General features: G+C 40.5%; 2 protein-coding genes across 2 annotated transcripts; both read left to right on the top strand.

Moving 5' to 3' along the window:
• The first annotated feature begins 362 nt into the window (after window positions 1-362).
• LOC142999568 (leptin receptor overlapping transcript-like 1) lies at window positions 363-5,654 on the top strand. Its single transcript, XM_076149171.1, has 4 exons — window positions 363-468; window positions 1,182-1,257; window positions 1,949-2,135; window positions 2,878-5,654. The coding sequence occupies exons 1-4, from the start codon at window positions 453-455 to the stop codon at window positions 2,992-2,994; spliced, it is 396 nt and encodes a 131-aa protein (XP_076005286.1). The 5' UTR covers window positions 363-452; the 3' UTR covers window positions 2,995-5,654.
• Window positions 5,655-7,475: 1,821 nt separating this feature from the next.
• LOC142999552 (uncharacterized) lies at window positions 7,476-18,486 on the top strand. The gene is made up of 8 exons (XM_076149154.1): window positions 7,476-7,622; window positions 8,240-8,397; window positions 11,256-11,458; window positions 12,107-12,194; window positions 14,006-14,118; window positions 14,607-14,747; window positions 15,213-15,306; window positions 18,065-18,486. Exons 1-8 carry the CDS (start codon window positions 7,532-7,534, stop codon window positions 18,098-18,100), a joined length of 924 nt encoding a protein of 307 aa, XP_076005269.1. The 5' UTR covers window positions 7,476-7,531; the 3' UTR covers window positions 18,101-18,486.
• The last annotated feature ends 6,470 nt before the right edge of the window (window positions 18,487-24,956 follow it).

Here is a 24,956-nt window from a genome sequence, read left to right on the forward strand (position 1 = left end):
AAAATGTAAAAATGCAGTATGTATGCAGCTTTTACAAGTAGTTGAATTTCTAAATCTTATTTTATTTACACATTTTCATAAACAGTTTTAGATTTAGCCTTTTAAGAGCAACGGCGGCTTGACAGGTAAATGATGCATTCAGGGCCCATTAATAAGCGTTTGTTCTCGCGTGACAGCTACATCATGGAAGAGAAGCACGCAATAATCTAGACCAAATAATTTCAAATTGGCTTTAATGCTTTAATGCTGCGACAAAGATAGGAAATGTGGTCACCTCAAAAAAAAATCCCTAAAAGTAAATCACAATGTTCGGTTGTATCTGTGAGTCTTTCAGAATTACGATATTCCTGAATGCTACACACGCAGCTAGCACCGGTTCAGACTCAGTAGCTGAATACGGCGGCAGTATTGTTGTAGTTCGGGGCTCCTTGTCGAGCTTTTGTCTTGGAAAAATGGCCGGGATTAAAGGTGAAAAGTCTACATTTATCATTTTAACCTGAAATACAGCGCTGTTACTGTTCCAGTGGGAGGATTTTATGGAAACGGGCACATGCGTTTGCTATGTTTAGCCAGCTAACGTTAACGTTACGCGACTAGGGCCAGGGTTAGCAGTATTAGAGACATAACCTACAACACACGCTCCTCTGGCGAAGGGCCGCTGGCTTGGCTAAATCAGGCCAAGTAAATATAAAATAAACCACTCTTAGCCAGTCGGAGACTTATAATATTGTCTATGGCATTTAATATTACCACAATTTACATTGTTGTTACAGAATTACATAGCATGTTTGCTGTAACAAGCTAACTGATGCTAGTTGCACCATTGCACTGATTAGATGAATGTGCTTGCTTGTGTTAATTGTTGTAACGCACAAACACACGTTCTCCCTTTCTGTTTCTGTTTCTCGCCATCTTCTCTCTTTCTGTTTCTCTCTCACTCACTCACTCACTCACTCACACACATACACACATGACTTCTTCCAAAGTGATTTGCTTGCTAATTTGTATTTAGCTGGATTTCCTATGAATTCAGCTGATTCATCACATGATAGTTTCATTCTTCAGGGGGCCATACTGCAAGATCAGGAGGTCTCAGTACACACACACCACACACACCACACACACACACACACTGGTACTCTCACTACATGATGATTTTCTTTCTCCTCTGTCTCTTGCAGCTCTAATTAGCCTGTCTTTCGGAGGGGCCATTGGTCTCATGTTCCTCATGTTAGGATGTGCCCTCCCTGTGTATAAGTAAGTACAATCATTTCCTCCTGTTGTGTTGGTGAGGGACATGGTTTACGCCTCACATGATCAACTCTACTCTAATCTACTCTAGCACACGAACGCAAACTAAACACAGGATTTTGTGGGGGACACAATGAAAGTTCCATAGGGCCTGTGACCCTATAACTTTCAAGACCTGGTAGTCCATGATCCCAATGTTGACTGTATGACTGTGTAAATGCCTGGTGGGTTTCATTTCTATTGGAAGAACAAGGGAGACCTCAGATTATTTTAAATGTTATACTGATAATGTTTACTCCAAAAGGAAATGATTTCAGAAGAAAGTTTGATGCAAGAATTATTACTTCTATAGGAATTTCTACAGATGGTAACTTTGAATGTATGTGAGATAAGTTCAGATGTATCAGTTGGATCTAGGTGCAGTCCTATTAGAAAAAATAAGACCATGTCTAGAGATGATCTAAGAGGATCTTCAACATTTAATCTACTGAATAATTATATCAATTTAGCAGAATGTAGACGTGAGAAACCCCTAAATTAAGTCTTAAAGATTATAGAGTTCCTTCACCCTCCTGGTAGCAAGCAGCCGTGAGGCTCGATAGTGTGCTGAGTGCTGCTCCTCTTCCTCCACTGCATCCTCATCATCACTACATGTTGGAATTTCTCTAGCTCACGTTAACTGTGTCTATTTCCGCAGCATATACTGGCCATTGTTCCTCCTTTTCTTCTACATCCTGTCTCCCATCCCGCACTGCATCTCCCGGAGGGTGGTTGATGACACAGACTCGGCCAGCAACGCGTGCAAAGAGCTGGCCATCTTCCTCACGACAGGCATCGTCATTTCAGCCTTCGGCCTGCCCATCGTCTTTGCTAGAGCTGACTTAGTAAGTGCCACACAGGAGAATGCTTCACAAAACACACCATTTTGTCCTAATATTATTGTCCTACTATAGGTCCTACTAAAGTGTGTCTAAATCTTACAGCAGTCAGATTTAGACACACTTTATTGGGAAATAGAGGGCATATATAATATAGCAAACACTTTACAGTATAACTTTTTACTTAGAAAGTCAACATTTGTTTCCGTCTGACCTTATGCTTTTAAAGGGCAAGATTAAATGTGTTATTAAAAGTTAATAGTTTATATTTATTAAAGCAACTTAACACAGAAGTTAAAGTTTATTTAGTGTTTTATTTCAAGCAATTGAGACTTTATTTGCAGAGTTTTAAACGTTGCTGGCCCTGCAGGTTTGGTTGTTGCTGTTCAGTCTGTTTGATTCATATAGAGCCAACAGATCCTCTCATGTGAGGTGAAGGGCCATGGAGTGGGACAAAACCCACCAAAAATCAGCTAAACCATTCAAATAAATTCAAAATGGCGCTTGGCTTCCTCGCAGAGAGGCTGTCATTGAAGACAGACACACCATCTGCAGCCTCGCAGCGCTTCATTATTTGTCGGGAGGCTGCAGTTAATGTGCCATCTCGCTGCGTCCTGAGTAACAGCAGAGGAGCGGACGGAAACGGTTTTAGTCAAATGTTGATAACACCCACCAGCTTTTGGACTAAATATTTACCGCACGCTGGCAGTACGTGTTGACACCCATGGTTCCTGTGTTGTGTTTGCAGATCGCCTGGGGGGCGTGTGCGCTCGTGCTAACGGGTAACGTAGTCATCTTTGGGACCATCCTGGGCTTCTTTTTGGTCTTCGGCTCAAACGATGACTTCAGTTGGCAGCAGTGGTAAAACAGCGAAACGGAGGGGGACCATAGTCTGAACTGTTTTTATTATTAGTATTACATTATTATTGGTATTACTGTTTGGTTCTTGTTGATGTTATTTATATGACCGTCCATTCATAGACTCATACCAAACCAGTGCAATACTTTTTCTTTTCTTTTTTTTTTTTTTTACTGTCTGCATCATATTGAAGTGACACACACTGGATGGAAAATGCTGACCTTCAGTTGGATTTGTCTACTTGTACATTCTGCTCGCTTCTGACCTGTAGTCTGAGTTTCCTCCACACTGTCAGCTGTTAAACACAGGTTAGCAACAGCCGATGTCATTGTTACAAATATTTAAAAACTATAATATAAAACCATCCGATTGAACGCCCATAGAGACTCTGGAGCCGCCTGACACAGATCCTCTGTCCTGAGAGAAGGTCGGATAGCACAGAGAGCTCCACACTCCCATTGAAAACTGATGGGAATCCTCCACATTAGTGCTGTCAGAATTATTTTTAAACTGGATCCTACTGATAAGAATTGAATTTCCTCTTTCTGTCACAGTAAAAGGTGAAAATGCAGCCGATACTGTCCAGAGTTTCTGCTTTTTGATGCCACCATCAGTTAGCTGTCTCAAATCAGTTGAGGTCCTCTCATTTCTCAGAGGAATTTGCTGTTGTCATGTTGTTCCTCATCACCAGTCTGTTCAATAAGATGCTGGTGTTGAGAAACAGCATGCAAATGTAAAGTTGCTTAATGGAGCTTCATTTAGACTTTAATAGTTTGTGAAACGGCAGATTTGTCTGGTTTGGGCAGAGGAAAAGAGAACTTGCTGTAGACGATGTTACACAACCTGACCGTCGCCACACAGATCAAATTATTATGACTTGGCGATTTCCCAAGTGTCAACTGTTCCGCTGTCCAGTGAAGCATTTTGGAAGTGAGAAGTCATCCCTTACTACACAGTAAGTGTAGGTTGGCCTGATCCAGTCAGATTGAGGGCGCATGAAAAGTGCCGTAGCTGCCAGCTAGTGTAGGATTAGCTTAATGACTTCAGCCTGGTGGGAAACTAGGTCAAGGTAAGACCACAACCGCTTATAACCCAGGCTTGTCCCCTCACTAACTGCTCTGAAGCTTTTCAAATGTGAATCTTATTCTGACGCATTCAACATAAGGAAAAAAGGACAACAGCAGTTATACTTGCTGTAAATGTCTTATCTCTGTTTAGAAGCACATTAGGTCCAGATTTCCAGGATACAATTATTGCTGATATTTATGATTTTAAAGTTACTGTGTTCTCTGGCCTGTATGAAAGGGAGTCTGAATGTTGGCCTGTGGAGTGTGTGGCAGTCCGGTTGAACTGCAGTGAGAGCTTCTGCTGCTGGGCTGACTGAGGGCTGAGCGCCGATGAAGAATTTTTTTCACATGTTGATTCATGTTCATTATTTTTCATGGTTGATGTCTCTGGAAGATAAAGGTGATTTTGTCCGTCTCAAAATTAGAAATGAGGAGATTATTTTTGGAGGGCATTGCAGGGAAATTTCATTACCTCAACTCATGATTCTGAATCATCCAAAATATAGAGAACTTAGTCTTGTTTTATAACCCCGCTCCTTTCTTTTAAATGTACAACCAATTATGTCTCAGTATTGATTATATATTACGGACTTTATTTATGTTAGTTTGTTAGGCAGCACAAAAGCCATTGGTTCCCACTCACAGTAGATTCCTAATGGATTTCTTCCAATTGATTTATGTAATTGGCTTCTAAATAGTCCAAATGTACAGTGATACATATAAAAGCCAAAGCAGCATTGTGCTTAAATGCTGGTAAATCTAACTTAACTCTGATTCTTTCCCCAAATCCCATGTAAACACCATAATTGGGTTGATTAACAATTTCTCAGCATAACAGATTTGGGTTATGGGAAACCATATCAGGTAACCCAAGCATGTCAAAGTGCTAATCATGGTAAAGCATCTTTGAATGCACCATTGACTCTCCTCATACTTTAATTAAGCAACAAGTCATGTACATTTAGCAACTGAATGCTATTTTTTCCACCCATGTGTACCTCTTAATCATAACAAACACTTTTTAGATCAAATTTTTAGATTCCAAACTTTTCCCTCTACAGAATAATTGGGATCACTGATGAAATTGAAAACGTCTTGTGTGTTCCAGAGATTCTTCCAGGGAATCACTACAACCTTAGTGAATGCACTGATTGTATGAGCAGCACCTGAAAGCTAATGTTGAAAACTACTGACATGTTTATGGCATTTAATCATGCGACGTCGCTCTTAAACACGACATACACCCACTGGTGTTATTCTGGAAGCCTGTCTATGGTTAGACAAGCAGGGTATGTTCATATTGTGTTATGAATTTTAATAGAAATATGTGAAATGATGATGATCTGTCAGTTTCTGTTTTGTAGTCTGACTTTCTCTCCCTACCATAGCAGAGTTTGGCATGTAGTCGTGGGATGGATGACTCAGTTAGAGGAAGCTATGTTTTTCTTTTCCACCGAACATTGAGGATATTGTATTTATTTATTTTATCGGACGCTTGATATCAATGTCCAATGCCATTTTCTATCTACAACCTTTATGTTACAGAGGCGGAGGTCAGCATGGTTGTTTTCTTTTTTTTAAATAAATGCCATTTTTGAACATCCTCTCCTTTTGAATGACTTCATATGCATCTGCCTTATTTGTTTGCGGTAAGACTTGGAACTGATATCTAAAAGGATCAGTCTGTGTTGTTTAGAATTGCTGTGACCTCCGGTGAGTCGACTTGTTAATAGAGAGGAAGAAGTTCATCATGAGTACTGATATAGAGCAACATGGACAATATTTACCCTCTGAAGTCAGCCAACAAAGGTCCAAGAAAACTCTCACACTTCATTCTTAGTTCTTGATTTTAAGCTCACAGGGAAGGTACTGAATATTTAAGAATGACTGATTTCGATTCAATGTTTTGTGGTAGTTGAGACATGGATCAGTTGACTTGATTGTTGGGCAGATCTCACTACAGACTGTTATTCCACAGTGCAGGACAGGGCTTTAGTATGTACCTGTGCCTATCTCCCATGACAACACTATACAGAACAATGATAGAGATGTAAACATGATTATCCCACGATGGACTATTTAGTCCAGATCCAATGGGTAAGATGACACGGGAGTATTAATGGTTTTTGAAATTCTATCAAAGGTTATGGGTAAAAGAAGATGAGGATGAAATGTCACTACAATGAGTTTGTAACGTGCTTTCAAGGTCTGATAAGGTTTTGGAAAGTGATGACATGTCCCGAAGGTTTTGGACTAGTAATGAGGATAATCTTGACTAATGAAACGGCAACCTAGGAAGAAACTGAATATTTCCTTGATATTCCCGTCATGTCATCAAGCCAACCAGTGGCAGTTGCCGAGAGACATACTCACAATTCTCCATTCTGCTCTACTGAGTTATCGTTACAATGCAGGCACATTCAGTTTTTATAACGCCTGGAAAAATACACATAAAGCTAAGAACACTGGGCGTGCTGAAGAGTATGTTGATGTGGCACCGAGACAAAGCTATGCCAAAGTTTGAGAGTTTCATTGAAAGCCCAATGATATTCAAGTTTTTGCCTTGGAAATACACTGCAGCATCTCTATACAAATGGAACTGCAGGTATGTGAAGACCCAGGTCCAGAGCAGAGATCACACAGTCACAGCTGCATCAGGCTGCGCTCAGTTTAGGACCAACAGCTTTGGTTTGTCTCCCTCGGTTGGCAGGAAATAATATATCAAGAGGAGCAGGAGCGGTCACATTAAAGCATGACATGCCTGCTTCTGTGGAATCATGTCCTCTGACCTTTGACCTCTGTAGATAATATTGAAGTGTTTGGCGCTACCATACTGCAGATTCACTTTCACTTCACACAATGTTTGAAAGTGGCAGTGACATTGCAGAGTGACTTGCCTTATTATACGTGAATCATTTAACTTTTTTACTCAGATTATTTCATTTAAACTAATATATAATAGATTTTCACAATCCAAATTTGCCATCTTGTCTTGTAAAGGATTTTTACAGTGCATGTTTTAGATAGATGTTTTTTGCAAGGAATGTTTTGTTTGAGTTGTATTCAAAAGTCTAGATTAGGTAAGAATTAAGAATTGAGGTCCTACATTAATAAAGGTATTAATCTGAAAGCACTATGAAGACGCCTGCCTGCTAGACACAACATGCCTGCCTGGCTGTCTTCTCCCTCTCCTGCATTTGGAAAGAAAGAAAGAAAGAACATGAAATATGCATGTCATTTGTGAAACACGCGCGCACACACACACACACACACAGCTTGGATTAATGCTTAAACCTGCCCTGTAGAGGTGTGTTCTGACAGATACTAAGGCTGAGTCAAATATTGGCAGCACTGCTGCACCTAGTGTCCCATACCTGATCATGTGGGACCCACCCACACTGCCCTGAAGGATCATGGGAAGGTGGAAGAAGCGGTGGAGATTACAGCAAGCAGACAAAGTTCAAACAAAGAGGAAGATGAGGAGGTTTTTTCAAGCAAACAGGGCTGAAGACTACAGTCAGATCCAGTATCTGACAGCCAAGTGCACCCGTCTGGCACAAGAAAAAGGTAAGTCACAAGGTCAAAAGCGGAGGAAGTTATACATTTACATTTAAAAAGTCTAATCTCTGTCTAAGGTTACTTGCTATTCTGTAACTGCAGTGTCTATGAACATCTTAACATATATAACAGGTTTATTTGTATTTGACCAGATAAGATCCCAAAGCTTGGACATGCTATAATGTACATAAGGACAAAAACACTACACAAATGTATTTCTACGCGTGACAAGTGAAAATATGTCTTTGTAAATCTTGTCTATGTTCTGATAGTTTAGCCGTTGTGGGTAGTTGTTGCGTAGGCGGTAGGCATGCGTCAGACATTGATGTCCACATGTCAACAACAGAGTAACGGGGCGATTGAAACAGCACATTCTGGGCCAATCAGGGTCAACGTATACTTTTACTATATTACATCGTACACATGAGGGAGACTAACACATGTCCACTTTAAGACTGACATAGTGCAGACAGGACTAGTGATCAGCAATAATGCAACAATCTCTATAGAGAACAACACCAATTAAGCCGATGAGTTCGTATATGTACAGTACATATAGTATGTCTACACTCTTTTATTCTTTAGGTCAGTCAGTTCAACTTGTGTGTGTGTTGTTTGTGTTGCAGCATTGCTTGATAGGCTGAATCTGGTGTCCCGAGAGAGAGAGAGAGACCTGCACAATCATCTGGAAGCTCTGACGGCTCGGCTCTTAGACAACGAGCAGATCAACAGAAAGCTCAGGACCAAACATGACCAGCTCATCAGCATCCTCAAAGAGCAACAGGTGAACATGTCAGACCCCATGGTGCTCAGACAGATGGACAGAATTCAACTTATTGGTTGAGTTAAAACATGGAAGGCAGAGACAAAGAACCACAGTTATTTGGCCAAAGAAAGCCCACCCTCATGAGTGGGCTTTCTTTTACTAACCTCATAATGAGCCCCAAAACCAAATCCAACTTTGTTTTGACCTCAGATAAGTCTTACTTTACTTATTTACTCTCTCTAGGCAGCACACATAGTGGCCGATGTCTTTTAACTCAAAGCAATTTCCTCATTGGTGTTTAACCTCATTACAGCCACATATTTTGAATGCATGATCTTTTTTTTTTGTGCTATTTGTTTTTAATGAAGCAAACATTTTTACATGACATTGCGCATACAATTGTAGGATATTTTGGAGATAATATTTTATACAGAAAGAGGGGAAGAGGAGAGAGAGAGAGATCGATAGAAAGAAGGAAGGTTGTATTGTATCCTTCAGCCATTGCGAAATAGAGGGAGGGGTAAGGGATTTCCAATGCAGGAGCAGGTGGCGTCTAGCAAGCAGAGAGGTGAACATGACCATTTCATTTTGTGAGGTGTTGAATTGGCATGAGTCAGATGGGGTGCCGAAGATGGCAATATGAGGGGAGGGTAGAACCAGCATTCCCAATATGGTAGACAATGTGTTGAAGTAACCAGACCAGTAATTGTGCAGCCTGGGGCAGAGAAAAAACATGTGGTCTAGGTTACAATGAGGCTTTGAACATCTATTACATCTGTCCTCTACGTCTGTGAACATTTTGGCCAATCTGGATTTAGAAAAATGGACCCTGTGTAAGACCTTGAACTGGATGAGAGAGAGACGAGCACAGGACGAGACAGTATGTAAATTGCGTATGACTCTGTCCCACCAGTCTATGTCTAGATGCTCTTAGCTGTTGGTTTTGGAAGGAAATGCGCTTACGATTTCTTGTGATCTGAAGTTCTTTTATCTACCTTTGTTGAACGCACTTATTGGAAGTCGCTTTGGATAAAAGCGTCTGCTAAATGACCGTAATGTAATGTAATGTAATGTAGATGGAGTTCCAACTCAGTCTCCCAGGCAGCCACTGTTTTTGAATTAGATAGGTCCCCGAGGTCCAGAATACAGCTATAAATCTCGGAGATGGTCCCACTAAGTGGTGTCTTGAACGTTAGCAGGTCTTCCTACATGAGTTGAGGGGGAGGGGAAGGGAAGTTTTGGAAATTGCTGCAGGCAAAGTGTCTGATTTGGAAGTACTTAAATAATTGGTTAGCAGGTAGTCTATATTGAGTTGACAGATTGGAGAAGCTGTTAAAACTGCCATCGGAGTACAGATCAAGGAAACATTGTATGCCTTTGTGGTGCCATGCTGAGAAGGAAGAGCCAAGAATGAGGGGGGAACATGTGGTTGTTGCGTACTGGACCCAGGGGGGATGCGTTTACAAATTTAAAAGTGTTTCCTGAATTGTTACCAAATCATTAGAGTATTAAGCACAACATGGTTCTTGGTGAACTGAGAGATCTTGGTTGGGAGAGAGGAGTAAATCAGGGCAGTGGCGGGGGAGGAGGAGGAGCACAATTGGGCTTCCAGCCTGCACCAGGGTAGCTCAGGGGAATTCACCCAGTAGCGTAATTTATATATATATATATATATATATATATATATATGGAATGAACAGTAATAGGAGTGGAAGTTTGGTAGGGCGAGACCCCCACTGAACTTGAATCTTTGTAATAGTGATTTGCGGATCCTTGGGGGCTTCGTGAAGTATTTTGAACGAATATCGTTTGTGTGGACACTAGCCTGTGGTGATGAGTATAATAATCCAGCTGCTGAATTTGTGTCCGGAGACATTGGAATTGCTTCAGTACTGCAAATAAGTATACCCATTCTACCCTGTCGAAGGCTTTTTCAGCGTCCGGGTAGATTACAATCTCTGGTGAAATTACAGAGTGAGAGGAGTGGATAATATTTAGAGGGGTGCGAGCATTGAAAAATAATTGTCGACCGTTAATAAAGCCATTTTGTGCGTTTGAGATAATAGTGGGCAAGACTGCAATGCATCATCAAGCAAGACATTACTAAATTACACTGCAATTAAGGATCACAATCAGACATGTTTTCAACAATAGACTTTAAATCCTATATTTAGAAAGTTAATCTTTGGCACAGTTTCACGCTCTCTTATGTACTTGTTCCCCCGGTCACACACAGTCTGCAGGCAAATGGACAGACCTCTGGAAATTTGGAGGGCGTTACTCTCAATTTACGACATAGATTGATGAAATTTCAAATTTGGGCTCGCCACAAATGTTTTTATCATATAGGAATGTTTCAAATCACAGTCTGCAAGTGAAAGGAATAGTAACACTTTCGAAGCGGGCACTGCATATATATGATTGCACTGTAAATGTGTGCATGTCAGTCTGTGAGAAACAACTTGCTTATCCTTCAGGGAGGTTCAAGTGTTGTGTGATAAACTAAGAAAAGGCATGCAGCAATGATAAAGGAGTCAAATCTATTATAGTCATGAAATGTAACCATCTAAACATATAATCACTGTCCAAGCCATGTATTTGCAAACTATTTGCAACTTTTTAAGAACTAGTAAAGTCGTGCCATGTTGGTCTTGGGGACTATTCATTTGGGACATAAATAACAACAAAATGTGAAGGTTTACGGATGACATGAATGCTCTTTCTACAGCAGTGTAACCACTTGAGCATTAAGTGTTCAGACAAACTGTTCCATTGCAGTGATGCTACAATCTCTACAGAGCACAAAAAACATTAAGGTGTGTGTTGGAGACAATTTGTATTTGCCAGTTTTTAACCCTCATATGGGTTTCCTGCAGGACATGGTGGACTTCCTGCAGCAGCGTGTGGTCATGCTGGCTGAGGAGAGCTCACGGGAGGCTGGACTGCTGCAGCAGGTCGGCTCAGAGCTGCTGAGTCTTCAGAACTCTGAGGTACAGCTGGGAGGCCTTGTGGAGGAGCTGCATGCTGAGGCCCATCGCAGAGCTGCAGTGACAGTGAGTCTCCAGGCGCAGCTGCACAGGTAGGCCCATTCCGTGTCTGTCAACTTATCTAAGATAATTTATTTTACTATCCCGAGTGAAATAACTGTGCAGTTACAGAACAATTCAAGGGATTTCTCTTAGGTGGGCAGGAAAAACACGATTGTGGTAAATGTCATAACCTTTTAGCCATGTTTAATACATGGCAGTATAATTTCAAAACATTTATCAATGATCAATCCAGCTCTTAAGATTTAACAAAATATTACTGTTTGATTTAGCTTCTGTAACAGGTAATTATGCTTAATTCAGAAGCATGTGCCTGAGGGGAGGCATATGAAAACATGTCCTCTGCCTCTTTCAGCCTGTCTCAACAGTTTTAGAGCTTAAATGTTCCATATATCAAACCCTGTTTCCCGTTGATCAACAAATTGTTTTAATTTTGTCTTTGCAACTTCTCTTCTACACTGCAATGCCATAAAGTCAAAACACAATATAAAGTCAACTGAAAGGCAATTTAGATCATTTTTCCTGTGACTGAAACTTTTTAAACAAACTTCTCCCGTAAGGTACTCCAGTAAGATTCAACTGCGCTCCAGCTAAGTGTCAGAGGAACACATAGATAATGCATCTTCACTAATTCTACAGTTGAATTCCCATTTACATCTTATTTAATTTGTCACCAAAAGGGATACAATGGAGTTGGAGGAACTACAGCACACCAACAATTCACTGGCCGAGGAGCTGAAGGAGCTACGCTGCACACATCAGAGGGAGGTATGGAACCACTGTGCACTGTGCAGCACACTTTGTCTTTATAATAGACAGACAAATGTCAAAGTTAAAAAGCAGCAAACATGTCAAGTGTGTTAAGATGATCTTCTGTGTGTGGGCCAGTTCAGCATGGTCTCATGAAGAGGGAGCTCTAGTGGAGCTGTGTGGATTGGTTTGTGATGAAGCACACAGCTGTACCTGGTTTGCAATCAAGCACTCATCCAATCCCTACACTGATTTTTTGCAATCAAGATAATTGATTTTTCTGCGGCCATTACCAGTCCATTTCCAAAATGGTACATTTCAAAGACCATTTCTGGCCTTTCCCACAACTTTTACACTTTATATTTATTTTTACAAACTTTAAATAGATCTACATTACAAAAACACAAACAATATGGATAGAGGAAACTGTTCTCAGTCAACATTAGAACTTCATCAACATTCTAAACAGCATCTAACGTTAACATTAGCTAGTTTATGAACAAATTGAACTAGCTTTATTGGTAAGACAATATTTACAAAAGCCAGTTGGATTGAAACATTCCAGTAAAGCATGATATGTATATATATACATACACATATTTACACAACGAGGAGGAATCACACTTCTGACTTTTATGAATCACGAAAACAAAGAAACGAAGAGGAAAATACACATTGTGGCGTTTTGTTGAATTTGCATTGAATTCATCGATCACAGAATCACAAAAAGCTGGAGGGACTGACTCAACTATTTATGGTCTGCTGTGTTTCTCCCACTGAGGCTGACACTCAGGCAGTGTGTGTGTGTGTGTGTGTGTGTGTGTGTGTGTGTGTGTGTGTGTGTGTGTGTGTGTGTGTGTGTGTGTGTGTGTGTATATATATATATACACATGACTCTCAGTCAGCACTGAATCTGTTACATTATGGCTTTGAAATAATGAATTTATGACAGCAGAAACATCTGCTCCTAGGTGAGTGCAAAGACACTTTTGTCCAGCAGATGTCAGAGCTGCACACTGTTCACCACTGCTTTGGTCCCAGTGAAAATAAAGCGATAAGTGATGCAGTTATAATGGTTTCACTCTGAATGTGGGGTGTTTTTTTGGCAAACCCACCTCTAGTTCCTCCAACATTAGCTGGCTGCCAGCTCCACCAATCAGATATAACAGATTAACACAACCGTTTTTGCTGCCTGAGGACAATTTAGGTCAGCATGGCAATGTGCCACCAGACAACACAGAGTAACGGCCCACAACTTGATTTTGAATAGCTATTACTTCATGATGCATTTAAAAAAAAAAAACTACAACTGCCACAATGAGCACACCAATTCTGAGCTTTGCAGCCATTAGGTTTGCATTAGTGTGTGTTAGTTGTCTGGGCATTACTGAAGCATTCTTCCACACCGGAGCTTTTTTTAATATTTACACTTGGCTTCACTGACATACTCCCAACTGGCCCTTACTTCAACCGCTCCATCACTCTGAAAACAATTCAGGTCCACCATAATCTTTCTTATGAGACAACTGCTGAGCTCCACGCTAACAAAAAAAAACAGACTGCCGTGTCTGTGAAGAAAAGAACTTAATAAGAACACTAATTTGTGGTGGATCTTGCCTGTGAATTGTTGTGGAGGTCCTGGGAGTCTCAGATTAGCTCAGACTCCACTGTATTCATTTTTCCTGTGAGCGCAAGATGCAGTTATTTGTCTTTTCTGATCGAAATTTGAGCCAAGACATAAACACACACATGCCATTAATTCCTCACGTGTTTCCGTGTTGTCCCTCTCATTATGCGTAAGGGGTAATAAAGTGTCTTTTGTTTTTGAGGTGGGGGAGCTGCAGCAGGAGAATGAGAGGAGTCTGAGGAAACTTCAGGAAACAGCAGAGCAGTTTGAGTGGCTGTGTCAGCAACAGCGCGCCTGGATGTGCTGTGTGAAGAGGTGGGCACCTTTCTTCACGTGATCAAACTCTCTTTTACTGCCACATAATCCTTTAAACAAAATATCATGTAAACATCTATGCATCAAAGGGGCATTTGTGATCTATGAACTCTGTCACCCTTTAATACAACACACTGTACCTTTCACAACAAAGATGAGTATGATACTCGCACACATAACACAATGTAAAAGTATACATTTACAAGTAAAAACCCATCATACTAACTGCACTTAAGTAGTAATATTAGCTGTGAGATGTAATCATATATTAGTAATATCCTTGTGAAGTATTCATTGTTCTTGTGCAAACAGTGAACCTCATCTCTCATATCTCTAAACCCCGCACACTGGAGACAACATCACTCATAAAAAGCAATACAAAGTTTTATCCTCACAGTTAAATCATAATCCAAGTTTTTACACACATCACATATCATTCTTTGCCAACTGCCATACTTTGTAACTCAGATGTGTTCTTATTTGTACAGATTTAAAGTTCGCTTAATGGAGGAGAGGGAGACTCTGCTGCGACAGGTCAATGTGTTGGAAAAGAAGGTCAACACTCTGAAGGAGAATTCCCATGACCAGCACACACAGAGCCCCCTAGAGGAGACTGAATGCTGTGACAGGTAAGGAGGAAAGAAAGAAAAAGGAATAAACAAGTAAAATCTACATTCACACTCTATTTATGCATTCAGCACTAACATGTATGTGTTAAGAGTGTGGAGGGAAACACAGATAGAAACAGGGAGAACCACTTTCATTACCAAAACAAATACGATTCAACAGACATGGAGAGAGCACATCAGGAAATAGTTAAATAATATTGAGTCCCAAAAAGACTTCACTGACAGACAACAGCACAAAAATCTATCTATTAAAAAAAAACATCTTTGAATACTGCTCTGATAAAGCGACACATCTTTTACCACAACATAACTCTCACCGTGCTTGAAATAAAGAAAACAAAATTCCACTGCATCCCCCCATAATTTTTTCACTTTTTCCACTTTGGCTCACTCCCTACATACTTTCCACTTTAACATGAATCTGCACAGTAACTCCAGTAACACATTGACGCTGCCTTTCTGTAGAGGCAGTAGAACATCAGGGGACTCAGATGCTGTGGCTGACCTGAAGTCTGAGGTAGACAAATCCAACACAGTCTACCAGGAGCTCTGTAACCAGGTACACTATCTGTCCTCCTGTCAGTCCTCACGCTTCCCTCCCATCAGGTTCAAACAAGCATGGCATTGTGTTGCAAAAGTTTCAAATGTTCCCTTCTAAACCCTTTAATTTTCAGAGAGCACCTGTTTAGAATGTAGAAATCTCTAAGTAGGAGACGTGCAAACCTTTAGAGTGAAGTAACAGAGATTGATGACAGGAGCCTTACTCACCTGGCTACAGTTGCATGTCCCAAGGGGAGCTGCTGTGTCAGTCTGTCAGTTCTTTCAATAAGTGCAAATAAATCTTAGATCATTATGCTCAATCAGAGCTTGTCATTTTCTGCTGAACTAAGCATGAACTTCTCAAATCCCAAAACAAAATTGATTGGCAAATTTCCAGTGCCCAAATGTGTGGCGGTTCCGTGAAATATGAATGAAAGGTACAATGTGATCATCATTCATCCAGATCATTCAATTGCTTGATGTCTGCCTTTGGGTTGTAATTAAACCTGGGGATCAACCTCTTTTTTTAAAGTGACCACTTCTGCATTAAACATTTCTGGATCAGGCATACTGTAATTACTGATCTCAGAGGTGAAATATTAGAAATCCACTTTTAATCTGGGTACAGCTTCCAGTCCCCAGAGGAACTGTTGTTCTGCCAGAATCTTCATAAAACTCTGCTCCTTCATTGGTACTGAGTCTCACCATTGTTTTTGGCTGTCTGATGTGTACTCATAACCTTGAGAATAAAATTTTTAAAGGCCCATAAAAGGCTTTACTAACAGTATGGCCACGCCATTCTGGAGAATGTTCCTTCAGTACGGATTAGATGCTTCTCTATTTGAGAACAAATGCCTCATCTTCAGAGTGATTGTTTCACCGTTTCAGAATCTCTGGATGTGGATGACCACTGCCAGTCCACAGTGGACCTGATGTGTTTCCAGATAGTATATCCAAACACTTCAGGCATTGAAGTGTCATCAGAATTTCTATTATGTCTGCTGCTGAGTATTTTTAAAGTATAGTATTTTAAAAACACATAAAATCCTTTGCACAGGTCAGCATTTTTGCAGAGCTGTGATGCCCTGTTATGCCACCTTATGGTCACCTGGGGAGACAGACAGAAACCATGAATGAGCACATAAGCAAATGATTAACAATAGTAAAAGTATTTTCAAGTGTTTCATCTGCGTTAAATACACAATCATAGGTGACACATTTGTTTATAGACAAATTGTGGTGGAAATCTGATAACAAACATTTCAAAGCAAAATCCTCAGTGCCTTGAATGTGTAAGGAACTCTTGTGCATCAATAGCTTGTGTGTGTTTTCTCTGCCGGTGAGTCGTCCTCACCACTAGATGACATCATTTTCTGTAAAACAAATTGAGAAAATGTTCTTTCTGGGGCAAGAAACACGTGGACATTTTTGTGCATGAAGAACTCACATCACAGAACCTGGTATCTTTGGTTGAACCTGATGAAAATGGAAAGAAAAACTCCCACACCAACATTAGGAACACCAAGAACTGTTTAATCATTTGTGGAGGAAATTATTTAAATGAGCAATAACTGAATGATTTTCTTAGTTAGTTACTTCTATGCCACATAAAAGGACTTTGAAGTGAAGTTATTGATGATCACTGAATATGGGAGTTCAGGCATCAATAGTTAGGAATAGATCTTTAGTAGGGAACTCTACAGTGTCTAACCAGCTGCCTTTGGATTGAAGAAAGGAGCCTTTACTTTGAGAGTGACCAGTTCAGTGTTTCAGCATCGCTGGATCAGAAACAAGTACAAATCTCAAAGGGGAAATAGAAATTGAAGACACAGAAGAGGGTAGCTGTCAGTCCCCCTGTGGACTTGTTTGGCTGCCAACACATTTAGAAAACTCTGATACTTTATAGGCTCTGGAGTCTCATCTGTATTTTTCTGTCTGTCTGCTGTAAGACGACGGCTTTAGGAACTTTTGATATCAAGGCCTTTTATGCAATCAACCAGTGACCGCAGAATGTTCCACAAACAGCCTTTGCAGGAAGAGCTCACAAATCCTGACAACGTTTTTGTTTTCTGTCCACTTGGAAGACTTTTAAAATAAGGAACCCAAAGGTCTTTAGAGTGGCAAGTCCTGTGTTTAAAGAATAGCTGGACAAGGGAAGCTTGACAGACAGAACATGGGGCTAATATTGGTCAGCAGATGGCTGCCAGTGCCCCCCCCCAGGAGCCTTTTTTTTCCTGCCAGACTCCTCAAAGATAGCTGATACTTTTTGGGCACTCGAGTCAAACAAGGCCTTTTCTAAGTCTGTCGGCTGCACATGGCTCCCTTCCACGCTGTCCGGGTCTTCTTCCAAAGCGGCGGAGAGATGACTAATAATGACTGGAGGGAGGTGATTGCCAATAGCCTCTGTGCTTCATTCGGCTCACCTCTCACGGGCTCTGCAGCACATTTCTTGGGATAATTACTCTGATTGAGTGCAGATGATGCAGAGTGTTTTTCAGTCCCCGCAGAGCAGAGAGAAAAAAGGGATTTTAGCAGGAGGAGCAGGGACCAGCGGAGACAGAGAGGAAGCAGCCATGATTAGTAGCCTGACGCGATACAGGCTTGGACCTGATTTATATAAATGGCAGATTCAACACAAAGCTCAAATTTGTGCTTAAATTGACAATAATGATATGAAACTAATTTATTTGTCCTGTTGTCCTGCGTTTTTCATACATGTCTACTTAAGCAAATTGTCTTTGATCATCCTTATTTATGGTTTGTTGTTGTGTCTTCAGGCAGGGAGCATTATCCGCAGAAAGAAACCCCCTTGAGAACACAAAGGCTACAACTCTCCACCTTCTCAGACCAGGAGACTGTGTTGGTGTTGACAGATTCCCAGTCATTGTGGAAAAACCTTGGAAAAACACCTTCAGTACGAGACATCACTGTTCTCCTTCCACTGTTTTTTACCTGTCTCGAAAGAAATCTGCATCACGATATATCCTACATGTGACTGAAACGCAACACAGATGTTCCACAATATGCTGCTGTCTTCTTTGTGTTGTGTCACATGCATATGACACGTGCATATAGTTATTCCGTCACATTTTCCAGTAATTGTCTTTTAGTCAAACCTTGTAATCAACACCAGCTAGAGCAAGTGCACCTGTGAACGTTCTTTTGTTGTTTTGCCAGTGAATCCTCACAGGAAACCCTCCAGCTGGTGTGCAGAGGAAACAATAAATGAGTTGTTTTGGCCAAAGATGCACTGATTGTTCCCCCAGTGAGATTTTGCAGTGACGTCTATGAATCACTTCACTTATCACTTTGATTTCACATATTAGGTATCTAAAATCTACACACGAATGGGTCAAATGGGTTCATGTTAACACAGACAATGATGCAAACATGGAACAAGGGCAACAACTTTTCACAGACAATGCAACAAAATATGCAGCGGCTCCTCTGAGGCTCAGACTGTCATATTATATTTTTTCTACTTCAATGTTCTGTGGTTGCGCACATGTAAGCGTTGTTGCATCCAAATTGGATGCAGTTGCAGTGGAACCTGGAGATGAACAACAGTGAGTTAAGCTAGTGAGAGGCGACAATGTTAAATGAGTTCAATATGATGCATTAAATCAAGAAGAGAGCACTCAGGGTGCAAACGCCTGCCAAGGTCCAGCCGTCATCTAAAGCTGTTGTTTTAATAACAGAAACGGCTTAGAAATTTGAAATCTGAACCTGGATCCTATTCTGTAAATATACATTGTGATAGTGAGTCATAGTGATTGGCTGATGTTGGACTTGAGTTTGGAGTAAAGCTGCATCCTGTTTTTATTGGTTTCGAAAGAGTCAAACTTAATTATGTTCTTTTTAATCAGGTTCTGCATCATATAATATGTTTGTAATTGGTATGGCAGTTTATATCCAATAGGCAATACTGAACTTGGAGGACTTAAAGGAAAATTATATGGTATGGCACAGAATCTGATTAGGATGGGAAGTGTTCAAAAGACGTTTCATAATTTAGGAATTGCAAGCCATGGTACAAAACACTACACCACCATGGATCCATACCAAATGAGTCACTTCCTTCATGTCCCTAAGTTTTGTTGTTGACTTGTTTCCGAGAGATTCTTGCAACAAACTGAAAACATGACCTCATTGCCAAAAGTGGCGATCATGCTTGTTGCTTGGCCAACGTTTGTGGTTTAATACAATTTCTCAACTAAGTATTTTCCACCAAGACTTGTAAATAACTTTCAGCCTGGGGCTTAGTTAAGTAGTGTCATCAAGGAAACGTTTCTTTTTCTCTGTGATAATGAGCTCGAGCAGCTAAAGTTGAGCGCCAAAGTGAAGCTTGGATAGTGATCTATGGATCTATAGATATGCTAACAGATACACACTCCAGAATGTCTTTGTTTGATTTACATGAGAGTCTTTAAATGGTTTGATGGGTCAGCAAGGTGCAAGTATCCTCTAACAAACTGTGGTCAACTCTTTGAGCAGAAGCTATTGTGAATGGGCTGACCAAAACACATCACAGATGTAAACAAATGCAATGGGGCAGAAAATGAACTGGAGAGATTTTCTAAAAGGAAACACAACCAGTCCACTGCAAGTTTTCAAAGGGATATGTAGTCGCTCTGCTCTATCCAAACCATTTGATTAGTTTGGCCTGAAAGCTTATTTACAATGTGGGTCTGGTGCCAGTGTGGAGCTTTGTTTTCTTTCTGCGGTTCACTGAGTGTTGTGGAGTGTTATCCTCACTCTACTTTGAAAACAAACATTATGGACTTTTTTGTTTGGTAATGACATATACCCACTTTAAACTGGGTTGCTAACATATATCAACCTGATTGAGGCATATTATTTCCTTAAAGCTGTTGAGTACAATGAGTATGACACAATACATGATAGTGGACCCAATTAGACTTTAGAGGCATGGTATGTTTACATATAGCTTAGATACCACCAGCAACACCTGTGCATTTACATACAAAATGTTATAGTAAAAGATGTTGTCTTCCTCTGTGTGTCTGAGGTTTCCCACAAACTGCAACAGACGCCCTAGTCTGCCTGAGGTCAGCAGTCCATCTAAGACATGAGACCAAATCAAGATGTTCACATGAGCTGTGGATATGAGAGTATAGAATGCTCTCTTTGAAGGGTTCAAGTTCAGGGGACGGTTCAACAAGTTGTTTTCCTCCCCACCTGATTCAACAACTAGCCTAGCAGTCGAGAAGTATGTAAGCAATATGGAAGAAGTAGGAGGAATCCTCTCGGAAGTTAACTAAATGTAGGAATGATAACATTTGTGCATTTTCTTGGTAGGAGTTGTGTTTAGTTTCGAATTCACAGGTGGGGAGAGGTGGGACAGTCCAGGCTGGTGTGTCTTCTCTTGTCACAGAGGTGAGTTTGTGAGTGAGGGGTGATTTGCAGAGGGACGTCAGCAGCAGCTTGGCCTCTGACTGCCAAGCGCTAAAAGAGGCTGAGCTGAATGGAGTCTGAATGGCAGAGGTGTAGCCAGAGATTAACAACGTGTGGCAGCTGGAAACAGCTCGAGTTTGCACACAATAAATACTCCTGCACCCTTCCATGAAGAACATGGCTGCTTAGAGTCAGACAGTATAGCTGTTATTAATAGAACAATTATAGGTACAGCAAGAACAGCATGTTTATGTCCGAGAGTCGTCACAGCCATGGAAACACCTTTCAGATATTTAACACCAGGATGTCTCCATAAGAGTGAGACTTGTTAAAGCGGAGACCATGCAGACTTGTATTATAAAGTGTGACTTTCACTCTTGTCTCTGTGCAAACATGGATTCTATGCTACAAGCAAAGTTTATGTGGATTATAAATAGAACAGTTTGAGCTTGGAATGAATCAAGTTATTGTGAATAGACATTATTAAACATTTATGTACACTGGGGCTCCATTTACAGAAAAAAAATGTCCCTCTGTCTGTCCTCACAAAACAAATGTTGAGACATAACAGCACAGCAATCTGCGGTTTCAAGCTCCAACTCAGAAACAAAACGTTGGTGAATCATGGAGTCACATTGTAATCACTCCCTTTTGGAGATGAGACTGCAATCCAGCTGAGCTTTAAGTTGTTTACTCCAATGTCCTCTGTGTATACTGCTGTTTGGTTTCATCAGACTGACTCCTCTGGATGCTTTGGGACTTTTTCCTTCCTCATGGATGAAGAGTCGGATGTCTTGCCTGCATGTTAATATAAAACAGAGCGGATTGATGCGGTTTCCTCTCTGACACTGTTTGTAAGGGTATGTAAATGTTTAACTGTGCTGTGAGTAAACAGACACAAGAGTTAGGTGTCAGGGCTTTAGGAGGGCCTTATTTGGCAGCAGTAGATCTTATAGCTATAAAGCTCATCCTGTGCACTATAAGCATCTTAGTAGCAAAAAGTTGTATGCAAACACAACACAAGAAACAATGAAATCACATGTAAAAGAATCCTCTGTGTAAACAAAACACGAGGCTTAAGTGAAAATGCAACAAAGAGCAACAAGGTCCAGTAGAGGGATTCAGTGGAGGAAGATGCATTGAAATCAAAGTTAAAGTAGGAAAAGTAGTAATATAGTACAGTATATACACAAATGTCTTCTTCTTCTACTACTTAGTAATCTAGTAAAGTAAAGTAACAAGTAAAGGGACCATTAGCAGTAAACATAACTATGAAAAGAAAAATAAATAGTTTGGAGCTTTGAGTTCTGTATGTAAAGTGCTTTATGGTAAACTTTTTTGTGATTTGGCGCAATACAAATAAAGTTGAATTGAATTGAATTGAATTCAGAGTTCCACCAGTTCCACGGATGCTGAATCTGAAAGTGATTTCAAACCAATTAGCCTCTTTCCGATTGTTACGTCCATGTACTGCACTCTGTGTACAACGTCTTTCACAGTATGTATACAGTACAGTGCAAAACATTCATATTGAGCGTCGTTTAGGACAAAATCCATGTTACATTCACACACGCTTGAGGGAAAACCACACACCCACCTATAAACGCACCTCTCACACACACACACAGATAAATCTTGAAATCAAATCAATATTTGGTGTGATCACCCTATACTTTCTATAGTTATTCAGCTTTGTTAGTTGTTCTGAGCATCTTGGAGAACCTGCCGCAGCCTTTCCGTTGACTTCGGTCGCCCCTGTCTCATCTGCGTCTTTCGCTGCATCTAATCTCAAACAGACACGGGTGAAAGTGTCGGTTCTGTTCCAATACCAAACTCAGTTTCTTTTCATCTTCATCACATTCTATTCTTATTATTTGACTTTAAAAATAGTGTGATTATTGTTTGGCCAGCACCAATTGCAAAAATGTGAACATTAAAGCGTTTTGTTTAATTTTTCTAACCCATTCTTGCACATTTCACCCTAATGATAGATAAGATGTGATCAAATCTGGTCTTCTATAGCACAATCTTCTCTGACACTTTTGACACTTTAAATTTTCAATTTGTCAACGTGATATTTCAATCAGACTCTTTTCTTGAATTAGTATCACTTCAGTCAGCATATTTATATTCAAAGTGTATATTCTAAATTTCATTATTTAGATAGTATGTTTTATTTTTCTGTGTTATTATTTTTTCTTATTTGGATATGTTACCATTTTTATTCTTAATGCAATTCTATTCTTTTCAGCGTGAGGGTTGGCCACCTGCATTTTCTGCACACAACATGTGAAAAATAAAGGTTTGTAATCCATGGAATGTTTTGAATCCACAGTGGCGCAGGAAGTGAACATGGTTTGGTCAGGCAATGAGAGTGAGCGTTGTGGGTTTGTTTTGTTATAGGTTTTGTATTGTTCTGTCTTTGCATTGGTTAATCTGTTGCTCTGTCATAGTGCAGTATGTGTCGTTCCACTGTAGGCTCCTACCTGGATGTTTCAGATAATCACAGAATTGTGATGAAATCTTTGGAACCATAGTCGGCCCTGGGTGGACCAATAACTCTCAGACGACCTGCAACCAAATTTTGTTCTTCTTGTTGTAAGCACATCATGTAATTTACTGTAAATGAAATTTGATATCATACACTCTGACAGAGATACAGTATCATTCCCCAAGCTTTCTCTCTGGTGGCTTTCAGTTCATATTGTTGGCATGACGCTAAACCCTAACATTGATCCAACCTAACATGACCTGAAACATCGTCAAAACGTCAAAACTAATAACCTTCTGCTGTTCAATGTCTTGGTGCAGGGCAACAGTGAAACAATGGCAGAATGCCCTGAACAACACCTTGAGTACTCTGCTCTGTGTAAACCAGACCAAACCAATGTATTGGATACCATGAGCTGGATGACTGAGGACCTTCACGGACATCAAACCAATGTATTATCTGTCCTCCAAGGAGAGAAAAGACTTGAAAACCATGTGCTTGTCTAAAGTTCATATCCAACGAGATCTCTGAGAATAGGTTGACCAATTCATTTCTCCTTGGCTCATGTCCTTCCCATTGTATGGATTCAATAGGCACTCAGCCGGCAACAAGGGCAGATCTCAGCTGTAACACCATCTGACTGGGTGTGTACTTCTTCTCTGTCTTTGTGGGAGACAGTGTGAGCTTTAGTTCCTCCAGATTTGATGATTTTGTTTGCACAGTCAAGTCAATTTGACCCGTCCTCACTTTTTCAAGGAGCTATTATGGGTTTGGATTTGGGTTTAAGTTAAGGTAATGGTTGTGGTTTAGTAAAGTGGGAAAGACTGAGGAATAGAGTTTGAGGTTAGGGAATGAACGTAGACAATGAAGGCCTTCACAAGTCCAGTTATACAAACTTGTGTGTTGGTGTGTGCTTTTGTGCGTGTGTGTGAGTTCATTGTCAATGTCTCTGTGCTTGCACTTGTGTGTGTGTGTGTGTCTTCTTGCTTGTCAGAGGGAAGAAGTTGACACCTCACTGACCCTTAGCTGACATGTGGCAGCACAGCTTATTTTACAGCATACGGGGTGACTGCGACTGATTCTTTGTGTGTGCGTGTGGTTGCAGCGATGAGCCCCAGACGGCTGCCGCACGCATCTGGACCATGGAGTGCATAGGTGTAGCGCAGCGACGAGGTCGTTCCAGCATCGTCTGGCTGGGAAGAAAAGCTCCCCTTTACTGTTGTATGAAGACATATGTGTTTTATGATGAGAAATATACTTTCCTCTCAATGGTGTGTTTATCCTGGCAAGAGATTTCGACCAATATTATGGTGGCTGTATTTCATTGTGATTACATTGCCAATATTGTCAGTATTCTTGCTGAATTTTGATAAATTGCTCCTTTAGAGATTACCAGTGGAGGATTTATGAAGGGGCGCAAAGCTACAGCTGTCAATTGCAATTATGCAGTAGAGTACTTGTGACTTTATTTCGTTCAGCTGTAGATGCTCTCTGGGTTTCCCCTCAGTACTCACTCAAGTTTGGAATGAGTCTTATCATATTGTTTGCAAATTGTGATGGCCTGCTGACCAGATGCATGAATGTAGAGAGTGTTAGTGCACTTAATGAACTGCTGTGTGATGGAGAACGTTTGCCATAACACTATATACTGTATATACTGTAATATTGGAGCACTGTAGAAACATCACACCTTTCACGCATAATATAGCACAAAATATAGACTCAAAATTATTTACAGGGATGCAGGTTGAATTAAATGTCCT

The sequence above is a fragment of the Genypterus blacodes genome, unplaced genomic scaffold, assembly GCF_046128005.1.
Source record: "Genypterus blacodes isolate CSIRO-AG114 ecotype Tasmania unplaced genomic scaffold, CSIRO-AGI_Gbla_v1 ptg000044l_1, whole genome shotgun sequence".
Taxonomy (NCBI): Eukaryota; Metazoa; Chordata; class Actinopteri; order Ophidiiformes; family Ophidiidae; genus Genypterus; species Genypterus blacodes.

What these genes read in the sequence shown, in the direction of transcription:
- LOC142999568 (XM_076149171.1), top strand. An exon ending in TGTGCCCTCCCTGTGTATAA is followed by an intron (nt 1,258 to 1,948) that starts GTAAGTACAATC and finishes CTATTTCCGCAG; the next exon opens with CATATACTGGCCATTGTTCC. An exon ending in TCTTTGCTAGAGCTGACTTA is followed by an intron (nt 2,136 to 2,877) that starts GTAAGTGCCACA and finishes TTGTGTTTGCAG; the next exon opens with ATCGCCTGGGGGGCGTGTGC.
- LOC142999552 (XM_076149154.1), top strand. Translation starts at nt 7,532, where the DNA reads ATGAGGAGGTTTTTTCAAGCAAACAGGGCTGAAGACTACAGTCAGATC. An exon ending in CCGTCTGGCACAAGAAAAAG is followed by an intron (nt 7,623 to 8,239) that starts GTAAGTCACAAG and finishes TTTGTGTTGCAG; the next exon opens with CATTGCTTGATAGGCTGAAT. An exon ending in GAGACTGAATGCTGTGACAG is followed by an intron (nt 14,748 to 15,212) that starts GTAAGGAGGAAA and finishes GCCTTTCTGTAG; the next exon opens with AGGCAGTAGAACATCAGGGG.